The 14,467-nt window shown below is 41.3% G+C and overlaps 1 protein-coding gene across 7 annotated transcripts in view; it reads left to right on the top strand.

Moving 5' to 3' along the window:
* NFIB (nuclear factor I B) overlaps positions 1-14,467 on the top strand; it is a 436,652-nt gene that overhangs the window by 210,182 nt on the left and 212,003 nt on the right. For 3 of the 7 annotated variants that reach the window (XM_028107282.2, XM_028107281.2, XM_028107280.2), the window contains exons 1-2: positions 994-1,023; positions 7,083-7,614. In XM_028107282.2, coding sequence (XP_027963083.1) covers positions 994-1,023; positions 7,083-7,614 — 562 coding nt within the window. Of the gene's footprint in view, positions 1-993; positions 1,024-7,082; positions 7,615-14,467 lie in introns of those variants that run through there. The other 4 variants (XM_088019179.1, XM_088019178.1, XM_028107279.2 and 1 more) reach the window with 2 other exon arrangements.

Genomic DNA, 14,467 nt, shown 5'->3' with positions numbered 1-14,467 from the left:
CGAGAGAGGGAGGGGAAAAAAGAGCCCAGAGCAGAAAAGAGGAGTTTGGAGCCGAGCGGGAGAGCGGGATTTATCGTTTGGGATTTTTCAGGAGCTCGTTCCGATCCCCCTGGGCTCTGGGCAGCGGCGGCGGCAGCAGCAGCCTCCTCGCTCGGCCGGGTCAGACGCGGGGCGAGGCGGGCGGCCGGGCGGGCGGCCGGGCGTGGAAGAGCCGGCGCGGGCGGCGGCGGCTGCAGCCGGGGGCCGTGCCGCCAGCCTTTTCCGCCCGGGAGACCTGCGCCCGAGCCCCCTCCCTCACCCCAGCCTCTCCCTTCTCCCCCACCCACCCCGCCCCCACCCGGCCCTCTCCCGCGCGCGCCCCGCCACCCGCGCGCACTCGCTCACGCTCCCCCTCGCGCACACACATGGTCGGCTCGCGGCAAAGTTTCGCCTGCGATCGCCACTCCGGAATCCTGCCGCAGTGCTCGGGGCTGTAACCTTGAACTTTCCCAGCGCGGTGACACATTCTCCTCGCTCTCCCTCCCGCGCTCTCTCCTGCGCCCCCCTCCCCGCCTTTTTTAAAAAAGCATTTCACCACCAACCACCACCCCAATCCAACCCACGCCGAACCTTCGCGCACCCCTTAGCCCCCACCACCACCACCAACAACAACTGCAAAACAGAAAATAAATCCCCAAACCCAGGCGAAAAGCAGCCAACACCGGCGGCGGCGGCGGCGGCCTCGGCGAGCAGGGCCAGCGCGCTCGGACTGCAAGAGGGTTAAAAGTGTAGATTGGATTTCACCCCGGGAAATCTAGCACGCCGAGTGAACTTGAATCTTTGGCTATTTAAGGAGGACTGGGTTTGTTGTGAAGTTGCGGTGATCCAGCGCAGAGCCCCGTCCTGATTGAACGCATCGCGGGGCTCAGATGACTGTAAAATGAATAGATGAAATTCTTGCTTCTCGAAGATTTTCTTGGGCATCTCCGGGAAAGTGCGTTTTAAGGCGAAGTCATGATGTATTCTCCCATCTGTCTCACTCAGGTACATGTCTCGGTCGCTCTCTCGAGCTTTCTCTCTAGTCCGAAATGCCTTTGTTTTGTTTTGTTTCGTCTGCGGACAATTAACGGCTTTAGTTAACCTCCGTACATCCCTGTCCTTCGCAGAAGTGGCCTTGAGTTTGCGGCGGGATTTGCGGGGCGGCGTGGGAGCCGGCGCGCGGCCGCTCGCCCGAGGCCACTCCGCGCGCCCGGCCCCGCGTCCTGGGCTCGCGGAGCGGGCGCCCGCGCGCTGCCAGGGCGGCTGGGCCGGGCGAGGCCGCCGGGGGTGGGCAGGGCCCCGGCCCGGGAGCGCTAGCCCCTGCGCGGCCCCCTGAATGCCTGCTGCTGTGCGGCGCCCCTGCCCAGGGTGCCCGTCGCCCCTGTCGGTCGCTGGAGCGCTGAGACCGACTCGGGCTTTAGAGGAGCTTTACGGGGGGACAGAGCCCTTATAAACAACCAGTGAACTTGGGCGAGGGGACTGTAGCACGAGTCCTTGTGGGCGCCTCTGGACTCTGCTGCAGGCAGTGGGCGGGCGACGAAGCGAGTCGGAGGTTGTGGTCCGGAGACCCATTCCTTTGCTTAATTTGGGGATCTGAAACTCTGGTCCATCGTGATCCGCACTTTGAGGTTTCCAGTGACCACACCACAAAGGCAGTCTTTACGTTGACACGAGTTAGTTGGTCGTGGGGAAAGTTAAGGACTTTAGAACATGTTCATTTTGTGGAGACCTGTTCATTTGATACTTGGGCGTAGCTCGGAAGGCAGAAAGTAATGCTGGAAACGTAAGGTCATTTTTTAAAAAATTCACTTTGAAAATTGTCCTAAGACTTTAGGAACAACGTTATGAAATAAAGCACTGGCTTGATGCATTTTTAAGAACACAATTTATATAATTTTAAGCCAGACGGTCAAATGGAAAAGTGGTGAGACCGAACGGACTTACCTGGGGGCGGTTTTCATCGCTGCCCAGCTAACTAACCAACTGGCGAACTAACTAAATATCTTAGCCCAGAGTTGTTATTTGAAGCATTATTTTAAACCGCCAAAGGTGTGGGGCTGTTGACTTCAGCTTTGAGGAGGAAATGTCACCATTGGTAACTGATAACCATTTTCTTGGACATTGCCATAGAAAACTACACAGTTAAAGAAGTGTCGCCAGGTCTTGGTTGTGTTACAATTTTTAAAAAATCCAATATCACGATGATACATTTTTATAATGGACAAATGATTAAGATTTCAATTGTATGACAATTAGAAGCCATTGTGATTGGAAAGGACCGAGGCATTCATAAATTGTGAATGAAGATGAAAACAATGATAAGGCTTATTCAGTGATTGGATACAGTCCTGTAGCTTTTTGGCTGACACATTTTTTATTGTTTATATTTTGTTTGGCATCTGAGTATGATTAACTTAGATATGGCTATTTTCAGCAAGTAACGTGCACTTTAATTTAACAAAACTGGAAAAATGAGTTGCTGAGTTATTTGTATTTTAAAAGCTACAAATAATGGACAATAAATATGACGATGAAACTGTTTCAGGTATAACGAATTGCCTTTAGTTGTAAAAGTTACCTTTCATATTACCTATGAGCAGGATATTTTTTTCTTTCTGGTAAACCATGTTCATTTGGTATTATCTCTACATTATTGAAGCCTAGTTCAAATAAAACAAATTGAGGTAAGCTTTTTCGCTTACAAAGTACTGCATCACTTATTCTCACCTGCAAGGGATTGCTTTTCTATATTAATTTATATTTCTAGCATCAGCTGCTCAGAAACCTTGCTAGCGATTACACTGCATTTTTTAATTTCCTCTAAATATGCACTGTAAAGTCACTAGCTTTATCTTAATTTCTGTAAGTTGGAAGTAACATGGCAGCGTCGTGACATATGGAATATTAGGAGCATATACAGCATAATCTCAGCTATCACATTAGTATTCAAGAACACATACTTACCAACACTAATTCATGATGACTAACATTCTCTCTTGTTTTAATAATGTAAATCTAGGTTGACGTATTAAAACTGTTTTGGGGGATTTCAGGCCTATACTTCAGAAGGAATTGTAGCTTTCCAATTCTCAGTATCTCTATGACTTTATAGGTAATGTAAGGTGTTGCAAAAAGTAAGAGTACATTAATAGTGTTCCTTTTATATCAGACCAGTAGGTTAGCTTTGTGTTGTAAGAGTCTATTAGCTACAGCAAAATGTTTTTTAGGATGCGTAAATACAGAATAGAGAAACATTCTTAATTGGTTGAAAACTTTACAAAGTGTCTCAGCTGTTGCAATAAAGTATCTAGGTTTTAGAAAGAATTTTAATTCAAAAGGAGCTACAGTTAAAATTGTTGATATTTAGCAAAATGTTATATAAAAGTGTCAGTATATGCTTATAAATCAGTATTTATACTTCAGTACAAATCAGATATAGAAGGAAAACTAAGAACCTTCATATATGATTTAATATTTTGCTTTTTCTAAAAATAATTTAAACCCTTAATAAAACTTTCACTTGGCATGACTGCGTTGAATTATTAAAATTTCAAGTTCTTCATGGAACATATTTTAAATGGTTTATTGTTATATACCCGTGCCTCAAGAATATCTAGTATTTACTCTTCCACCTCTTTATTGCTCTAATTTTCCATCCCTTTCATGGAAACCATTGTTTCTGTAAAGAAAAATAAATATTCTTGGTGGAATTAGGATTGTTTACTTTTACATTTGATATTTGTAACTTGGTTATTTATTTTATGAATTTAGTTCAGCTAAAGGAAGTTTTAAAAGAGAAATGTCAATGAATTTTAATAAAAATTCTAAAAGGGTGAGGTGGCATATTACCTTAGTGTAGAGCCATTATATGCTTAGCTTAAAAATAAAACCAACTTTCATAATGGTTTAAAGTGTTATTGTGATAACCTATTAATTAGGACATTTGAATACCTTAATCACTTCTTTTTTTTGGATGAAGACAGTTACTATGCTTCATATGCATGTCACTCAAAATTACTAAAAATGTATAGCAACTCAGTGTTAGAAAACAGTCACACTTGGGAGATGACATTTTAGGCATGTTAATACAGAAGTGTATGTGACTTATAACAAACCTCTACTTATCATTTTTTTGGAGGTTATGTCTCCTTGTCAAGTGTTTCACTTGAAAGGAATCCACAGAATAGTAAAACCCTGAAACATTTTTATAAGGCAACTTTGTGGACTGAGAAAGTTTGCTGTTTCTATTTGTCAGTAAGAAAAAACACTATATTTTAAAACATTATTTGGCAGCATTGGCAACAAACTCAAGGCAACCTTGAAAAAAAACCCCACATTGTTTTGTGTGCATTTGCTAACAAATTCCAAATTCAGTTCTCAAATTTGCATTTTGCTTGTTTAAAATAATTTATTAAAATTTTGGGATTTATTACATGACAGATGATTTGAAACTCAAACAAATTTAATCAAAAGTATGTTTGATGTCTTTATAAGAAAATGAAATGTCACTGAACATAGTACTTAAGGATGTAAGCACTTGAGAGTTACCGCACCGCTTAATATCTGTTGCAATAATACAGCATTTTTAAAAGCGTGGCAAGGGTAAAATGAATGAGACAAAGCTCCCCACCCACCCCCATGTATTCTTTACATTCTCAACTCCTTAGCTGATGAGTATGTATGTGTGTTTTTTAATCATATCAATAAATCGTAGTAAACGTCAGATTGTAGGAAGTGAGTTCCCAAAGCATGTTTAAGTCCACACTTCCTTAAACGGGGCTTCCTTTGCATTATTTCTAAGGGGGATAAACAAAGTTTTTGTAGTTACAGTGAAGCTGAAAGCATGGCATCAGAAAGTATATGGAGATAGGGAGGTCTTATCATGGGCTGTGGTTGCTGTGAGCAGGGCTGCCTTCCCACACAAAGAACAGATTGTGGTTTAACTCTTTCCATGGCCTAGTTTAATGTGCTTGCATAGTAACCGAATTGTTCAAATCTCTGCTGGAAACTACTGATCGGTTTAATGATTTCCTCTATGGCATTTGGTTATGCCTCATGCTGTGATGTAATCATCTGCATTCTGTATTGTTATAAAATTTTGATTTATACTCATTCTGCCAGAGGAACGTTTTACAGCAATATGTTAAAACACTTGATAACTGCGTTATTGATTGGATGGGACATACACCTTTTCCGTGTGTGAAACGCATACCGCAAACACGCTGTAGTCTTTAGCACCGAAAACTCGAAATTCATCTTATAAATGGATTCAAACCCATAGGGCATTTTCTTTGGCCACCTTCTTTGTTAGAGTGTCATTAGGTGTACTTTCTTCATCTTTACCCTCATGGCATTCATCAGACTGCTGGTTAGATAGAATTTATTCCACACAATTCAGGGTGACCAGCCCTAGTGTGTCAATTCTAAGTTGGGATAGGATAAGTTAGAGAAAGTTATTTTCCTGGTTGGGCTGACGGTGCATTCAGTGTGTGCAGAAAAGTGGCCACGGTGGGAAGTTCTTATTTGCTTCGGATCTTGGTTTATTACACGCGTACAGTATGCCTGCACAGGATGTTAGCTCTTTCTCTGAGCAGTAATAGGCCTAAGCTTATGAGACAAGTTTTACCTATGGCAGGAAGTAATGAAACACAAACTGCTTTGGGAAGTAACTTGAAATATCTGTAGGTGAAGATGACCTGCCATTGCTCACTGCCTCCCTCCCTTAAAAAAAGGCTTAGATGGAACAGGCAGGAAAAATGCAGGAGCTAAGGTAAAACCACTTCATTCAAGAGACAGGATACTGTAGAGTTGATACACGTGCAGACTCACAAGCCATGCATACATGCACCCACTCTCCAGCCGGAGAATTCACATGCGTAGCAAATGAATTGTATTGATTCCACAAAAGCAGTAAGTGACCAGCGGTGCACTCCTGGTGTCACCCTGCCACCGCATGCAGAGACACAAAGCATGTAAAGTTGGTGCCAAGTTGCCATTTTTCATTGTTCACCTCAGATTGATTTTTGTTTAGAAGAATTGCCATACTCATGTGATCGGTTAACAAATTAACTGACTCTGTGGGGCTTCAGATTCTATAGGAAAGCTGCCGGAAGAACATTCATATAATTTTTGTTTTCAACTTTGGAAACTTTTATTGAAAAACGAAAAGAGTGTGTCTGTGAGAGAATAGGAGAGTGTGAGAGTGAGTGAGTGTGTGTGTGTGTGTGTGTCTGTGTGTGTATGGCGTGCGTGCGTGTGTCTTGGAGGCGAGTGCTGGTGGTGGAAGGAGAGAATTCACTGTTCAAAGTATGGAAACCTTCTGTTCAGGACACTGATACGACAAGCTGTGTCCTTTGCCCACTTTCCCTTACTGTATACCGGTTTCTCTAGTTACCACTCTTGGAATGGTGCTGTTTCAGTGTTGGAATGTTGGACGTTTGATAAGAAAATGGATCAAGTTTAATGGCGCATGCTCTTTGTGCCACCAGCAGCCTCTTGCTGAGAGCATGCTCCAAAAGCGGGAACTGTGTGGCATTACACTGAGCATCTATATGCTTTGTGTTTCTGTGCCACAGAGAAGAGAAATGAACTGTGGCATCGCTCCTGCCTTCTGAACAGCTCTGCTCCGATTAAAAAAAAAAAATCTCACTGTGTTCTTTGTAAAATGGTACTGCTTAGTGTTAGTTGGTCAATCAAATATTTAAATATTAAATTAGGTGCCAAGCACCTTGGTTATTTATGTTTTAAAGAATGTAGGATGCATGGTGGGAATGAGGGGGATGGGGCCAGAGTGGAAATACAAATATAAATCTTATTTTCTTTTTAGGAGGCAGAATCAACCTGTAAATTTTGGTGGAAAAGGGGCTGCTTGGCATACTTTATTTTCTTCTTCTCCTGCTATTTTGATAATTTTAAATAAGAAAAGAATGTGATTTTTATGCATAACTTTTTGTAATGAATTGGGAATGGACTGTAGTTTTATTTATTTATTTATTTTTTGAGCCTTTAAAACTAAGCTGACTGTGTCTGTCTTCTTTCTCCCCCCCTCCCTTCATCTTCCACAGGATGAATTTCACCCATTCATCGAGGCACTCCTTCCACATGTCCGTGCAATCGCCTATACTTGGTTCAACCTGCAGGCTCGGAAACGCAAGTACTTTAAAAAGCACGAGAAGCGAATGTCAAAGGATGAAGAAAGAGCAGTCAAAGATGAGCTTCTCAGCGAAAAGCCTGAAATCAAACAGAAGTGGGCATCCAGGCTCCTGGCCAAACTGCGCAAAGACATCCGCCAGGAGTATCGAGAGGACTTTGTGCTCACCGTGACTGGCAAGAAGCACCCGTGCTGTGTCTTATCCAATCCCGACCAGAAGGGTAAGATTAGGAGAATCGACTGCCTGCGACAGGCAGACAAAGTCTGGCGTCTGGATCTAGTCATGGTGATCCTGTTCAAAGGCATCCCCTTGGAAAGTACCGATGGAGAGCGGCTCATGAAATCCCCACATTGCACAAACCCAGCACTTTGTGTCCAGCCACATCATATCACAGTATCAGTTAAGGAGCTTGATTTGTTTTTGGCATACTACGTGCAGGAGCAAGGTAGGAGCAGATTGTTCTTTCTTCTAGTACGGCAAACACTGCCCACAAACCCCATATACGGAACAGCTGGCTTGGGTTAGATGGTCCTCGAGGCCCCTAGATCTCCTTCACCCCTTCTGGGTAGAATGGCCTTCCCTCTTCCGCTCCCATGTCCACTACCATGGGCCAGCCATGGACATAGGCATGGAGCTTTCATACCCGGATAGGCGTGGGTATTTTGGGAAAGACCACAAAGAGATGCGTTTTCAAATGTTTTTGAAATAATATACCTTTTCAAAGACACAGACTAGTCTGAAAAGTATAGTTTATTACAATTCACTTTTTGTCCTCGGCTGCATTCTTGTGTCTAGTCATTTCTCAATTTGAAAATGTAACTTTATTTATGAATAGTCAAACCGCTTTTTAATAATCTTTGTATTGGCCTCATAACTAACAAGGTAGATGAACTTTGCTCACGAATCTAGTCCTATTGCACCGAAAATAGAATTAACGTTTCCTATTACAAAATGCTTAAGATAGCCAATACCAGAAAGTGTATTTTACGTGGACCTAGATTTATTTAATTTGAATATATCTATCAACACCTCCTTTTGATTGTGTAATATTCTCCATAGATTAAATGGATTATAGTTCTTGTTTAAATAATTTATGGTATAATATTTTCCCAGCGTGACTTGGGAATACTTAATATCATTAGTTTACTTGAATGTGAATTCACAAAACTTACTGAGGAGAAAAGTTGCAGCTCTCCTTACAGAACAAAAACAGAAAGTGGACTGGTTACACTGGTTTAAAATAAATCTCAAAAAGAATGCAGAAACCACATACCATACCTATTAAAAAAATACCTGATAAAGACAGTGGTATAAATGTTGCCTGGTTGGGTCAAAAATGAGGGGATATTTTTGCTGAGTATTTTTTGAGTTCATGAAATATGTTTCTTTATTATTATTTTGTATTTTCCTTTAAATAAGTGAGGATTTCTTTTCTTCAAATAAATGTGTCAAGATATGGATTTCCATGTATTAGCAACATCATTTTAAAAAGCAGCATACCAAAAGCGGACTGAAGTTTGATCTGCCACAGATGGTGGGTCATTTCCTAACTTGGCCTGGTGGTAGGGAAATGGTCTGCAGATACTGAGGTGGCAGACGGGTTATCTGATATTCGTTATATAAATCTGGGATTCAGTAAATTGGTATGAACTTTATTATTATCCAAAAAAATAAAATACCAGAATTACTCTTTTGACTCAGAAATCTAGGTACTTGTTACGCGCTTGTCTTTATAATTCCTTGATATAGTGTTAGAGATATGCTTAAATGTCATTTAAAAATTTTTAGTTTGATTTTAAATAAGATGCTGGACATGATATATTTGAAACTATTACTTATTTTGTTGTTGTCGAGACATTGCATTTGCCATTACCATGCATTTAACAGTTGAAGTCCAAGTAATGATGGTTTAGAGAAAAATATATTTTTGCCCTGTGTGTCCTAAAGTAGAAGCTCATAAACACATGACACTTAATTTGATTGACAGCTGTCTAGGAGGTGACATCCTAAGGTGGGCTGTATATCTGTGCTGGATTGACTGTGAATGTGTTGTAAGCGTGTTGTGAAAGTCAAGGCTGGAAGTAAAGTTTTAAAAAGTGGGCCATGCAACTTTTTAGTGCAGGGAGGGAAGATTTGCAACCACTTCACTGCTACTTACATTTTAACTTGCTTGAAGGCTAGTCCTTGAGGTGTGCATGCATGTACATTCACTCCGGAGGCAGGCAGCCAAGTCTCTTGGTTGATGAACTGACAATAAAGAACATATCCTTTGGATTTGTGAAGATAGATTGAAGAAAGAAAAATGCATAAATGCCTTCTGCACTGCACCATTGGTCATGATAATCATGAAGTTTTAAGCAACTCTTGGAGACCATGTTTTCAGATAAAACATTGATTTTGTTGTTTTTTTTTTTGAATCTCTATCATAAAAAGCTTTCATTATTTTACCCTGTACATCTAATTTGTATCCTCTCCTACCTGCCAGCGCGTCATCTCTTCTTAACATCTGTTGGCTCTTTCTTTGAAAAAGTCACATCACGATGCTTTTGTGTTTTCCTTTCTTCAAAATTTATATCTTTTTTTTTTTTTTTGGTCAAATGTAGGTTAATTATGTTGTTTTGCAGTGCAATTGATTGAAGAAGGCATTTACAAAGACAAGTCTGTAGTCAATCAAAGTGCTGCCTATCTCCCATCATGACTCTTTATTTCTCCTCTAAGTACATGAAAACCCACTTAAGTCGGTTTTATAAATCAGGCAAAGAAGTATGAAGGAAAACATGTAGGAAAAATAAGAAAAGGGAACTGTAATGTTTACAACAGAATGAGCAACAAAATTACCTTTCCCCCCCTTTTTCTCCATCTCCGCACTTCTAAATGACTGGGAGGAAAACATGAGAAAGAACAGAGAGAATGCCAAAGATGGTTGCCACTGGTACCAGGATTGGCATCAGACCCTCTTTGTTTAGCTCAGGATGCCTGTGATTTGTTAGTTGGCATCCGCATTGCAGTGTGGAGTGATGTTACAATATATTGACAATTTCCAGATCTAGAAATGTCAATAGTCCTCTTGGTTATTTATACAAGATCACAAACTGCATCTCTTCTGGAGGAGGAAATAAAGACCAACATATAATAAAGTTCCATTGTTGGCCAACTTCCTATGCTTTTCTTTTTCCCTCTTTCTCTTTTGGTTCAACCCACACTTTTTTTTTTTTTTCTTCATGCCCAGCAGCCTCATCTTTTTTTGAAATGTGGAAAGAGTTACTAGAGCTTTGACACAAGCTCTAGTACTACATCTGCATCTGATATGGTTTTGGGAAAAATTTATGCATTTTGAATCACTTTTGATATATAGTTCATTAGACCTTTGCATCACATGGCCACAAAGGCAGTATTTTCTTTAAAGCTAAATCTCTTTGTTATTCAGCTTCTTCGATGCATATAGCCCGACTGACCGCAATTTAGTCCATTTTTCTATTTCTCTACAATTAGTAAAAGGTCATGTTCAATACAGTCATTTATAAAATTATATAAGCCCCCCACTTTACCTCAAATATACACATCATGTGGGAGTAACTGCGTTTAAATCCATAAAATCATTTGACGTTATTGATTCAGAGGGCTGCGCTTCGGCTGTTCCGTTGCTACAAGAACCGCCATTTTGTTTGTGAAGTGCCAGGCGAGGGGGAAAAAAAAGGCAGACACTGTGCTTGATGCCAATAATGGTTGCCAGTGGCACCGAGGTTGGCATCAGACCCTCTTTGTCTAGTTGCTGAATGCCTTTGATTCGTTGGTTGGCATCCGCATTGCAGTGGGCACACTGGAAAGTTTTTGACAATCCCTGAATGAAAGCTGCTTGCTTGTTTGCTGCAGCAAACCTTAGCTAATATAAAACCCTTCCTTTTTATTTTTTAGGTTGTTGTTTTTTGTTTTTTTGTTTTTTGTTTTTTAAGGCTGTGATAGATTAGAGGAAAAAACAGCTCTAAAGTGGCCTCCATTTTCCCAATGATGTTAAAGATGTCCAATGATTCTTGGGCAGGTGGTACCTATTCCCCATATTGTCTTTGTTATTGCATTCATGAAAGCAAAGCAAAACAAAACAAAACAAAAACCAGGCAAACCCTGCACAGGACACCTTTCTGGGACATAAGTGTGCTGTAGGATGCAGGGTGTGCGTTGAGGGTGTGGAAGACTAGCTGAATGTAGTGATGTGTAATGCATTCATTATGACTGACTCTTGCTTTCAGTCACATCACTGCTTATTTATGTAATCTGTAGTTCCCTCAGTTTCCAGCTATCCAAATTTTATAGTAACATGTTGAGAGGATTTAACTTTTCTTTCTAGTGACTAACGTGGAACAGTGTAAATGTTAAAAAAGAAAATAAGCAAAGCTTTATGAGGAAACCTATGTGTTAAGGTCTGATACAAATCCTCCGTTCCTGAATTTCTCAATTCTGCATCAAAATGTTGCCAGATTCTCAGAGCACACAGTTCTGCACACCAGGAAAACCAACCAAAAGGCTAAAATAATTTTGGTTGACATTTCCTAGATAGTGAGCATTAATATTGCTTTCCGGTTAACCACCATTATCTCATTAATTAATAAGAAGGATTAGCAGTTCTACCCCAAAGGGCTGCAGAGAAGGAAGTCTGGCCTATGGGAGGCCTTGAGTCCAGGCTGTGTCCTGTCTGAAAGGGAAACGGGGGTGGGGGGTGGGGTGGGGGGACTGGGCTTTCCCTGAGGCAGGGAAGGGTTTTGAAGAAGGAGGTCAAAACACACTAAGAAGTTTAAAGATCTCAAGAGATAGTAACTATTGTCCTGAATTTAACAGATCAGAGTTTAAGTCAGCCTAACTGATTTTTGGACGGTACTTTTGCTCCCCTATTAAACATGTTTCACATACTGAAGAGAGTCCAGGAACCTCTCATGGCTTATGGCTCTCATCAAGGAGGAGTTTCCTTTAGCCTTGGGGAACCCTTAAAGTCAGGATCCACTGCTGGATGGCAACTTTCGTTGTTTTATTGTTAAACATTATGATAATTAAAGTACATTTTAAAGTTGTGAAAAATGTGACTTGTTTACAGGGGAGGTTGTAATCATTGTTACTGTTTTTGAAATAGAATCCTTCCCGGTTGTCACATATCATTAGTGAGGAAGCAAATGCTAAGAATTATTTTCCTCCCTCAGTTACTGACTTTTAGAATCCTTTTGGGTAACCATTATTTCTTTATGAAAAGCTTATGTGGATAATTGTTTGCAAGTTGACAGCGTATTTTAACATTTTAATAAATTTCACTTCATTTGCAGGTATTTCCCATTATGGGGAAAACTAAGCTCTTGTAATTTGGTGAAATGAGGCTGCCCTCCAGAATGATCTGGTGTGCTTGAATTTGTGAAGGGCTCAGAGAGCATAAAGTTTGTGTGCATGTGGGATTTAGGGGGACACTGCTAAGTTTTCCCATCTAGCATCCTGTCCTTGACTGAACTCCTGAGCTCCAGGGCACATTGGTTTGCATTCTAGCTCACACACAAGTCACCAGATAAAGAGTGGCTCTTACTGGCATGTCTTACTCCGAGGCTTAATGAGACTTTTGTGGGAACATATATTATAAGGTGAGATACTTAGCCATTTTCTCATGGATAAGGGGCTAGAAGCTCACCCTCTGTGCCATGATATCTCTGCCATAAGAGAGAGCTCTGCCAGACAATTCAAGAGTTAAACTCGGAGGCCCCAGTTACCAGCTGGGGAAGCTTGGCATCTGTGTTCTGATATGGCAAACTAAGCTCTTGCATTGCTGTTAATATGATTTCACTTTTCAAAGGGAAAGGAGTTGGGGGGGGCAGCAGCTCATTTGTTACATCAATTATGATTTCAAATATTTAAAAAAATACAGTGACCCACTTTCTGGAGGCAGCAAAGGTTGGAAAAATATCCTACTGACAGCATTAGGCATCCCTCCCACCTTAGGCCCTCTCCAACCACCCCCCCCATACACAGCATTGCACATTTTATAATAAAAAATATTCACCTAGATATGGGTTGGATTTGCAAATTTGGTGCACTCTGCCTCTTGTGTGGTTAAATGACTCTATATGTAAAAGAATGGAGATGCTGTTCATTATTCAGGAATAATGGTAATTTGGGGGATCTGTGAATTGCAGTGACAGAGATGGTGGTTGGGTTTCCCAAGGGTTGACTCCTTGACAGATTCAGCGTGGGCCTTGGAGCTGGGCAGGGCCACTTAGGGAGGCTACATATAGCCACGGCCTAAGTTCTTTAAAGTTGCTGGTTTCCAAAGTGGAGCAGAGGGAGTGTTTCCACGCAGAGAGGTAATATAGAGTGGGTAGGATCTCTTATTACTTAGTTGTTTTTCCCTAACTGTGGAACTTAGGAGGGAATTGCCAAAAGGAAATTAAAGTTTTAATCCTCTGTTAAATTTTTCCTTTCAAATTTGGCATTACAGTTTGAAACAGTCCAAGATATCTGACTTCGTAAAGACTTTCTCCCCGTAAACGTTCATTATGCTTGATTGAACTGAAAAACTAGGCCAGTGGGCTTAAAAAAAAACTCTGCAAGGGCACTCTTTTGCCCTTCACATCTCTGCTGACCTGTTAGGATTTCAGCACCCTGAAGAGGGAGGGACCAACCCCATGTGAGGTTGAATCAGAATTCTCTGGAATTCTTAAAAGTTGAGTAAGTTTTCATTTCTGGCATCCCAGTGGCTTCTATGATAACTGACTTTAAAATCACAGGAATAATTACTGCTTTGTTGGGAGCTTAGGGTGACAGAGAGTGGAAATAGCATAGGAAAAACTTTCTGAGATGGGAGGTTGCTAACGATCTGAAATTCCGGGGACAAAGTGAAGGGTGATCCCTTGCTGTGAAGCTCGCTTTTTGGGTAGAAATTTCTCTTCAGCTTGGGAAAGAATAGCATTTTCTAGTTTGAAGTTGAAAGCAGAGCCCTGCAACACTCGAGGCGTTTTTGTTCTGTGCTAAGGCTGAGCAAGTGATTAGCCAACGTCATGTTCAAAGCAAAGTTTTCCAACTTTTTTCCCCTCCATCCTTGTGGAGGAGGAATAATTTTAGAAATCTCAAGGACTAGTGGTTATGCGATGGGAAGCTGGAGTGATTACAGCAGCGAGCCTCAGCGCCAAGCATAGCAAGAGGGGGGCTTCCTCTGAATCATGCGCGCTTTTCTGTGGCAGCGTGGTATGTCGTCTCATTTTAAAGAACATTCTTGGGTCCTTGAACTCTAATTATGTGATGTGGTTAATTTAACTGAATTCAGTTGTTAG

Source organism: Eumetopias jubatus, unplaced genomic scaffold (assembly GCF_037043125.1).
Source record: "Eumetopias jubatus isolate StellerSeaLion01/CBP00866 unplaced genomic scaffold, mEumJub1_p1.0 scaffold_15, whole genome shotgun sequence".
NCBI lineage: Eukaryota > Metazoa > Chordata > Mammalia > Carnivora > Otariidae > Eumetopias > Eumetopias jubatus.
This window is presented reverse-complemented; position numbering and strand designations above follow the sequence as displayed.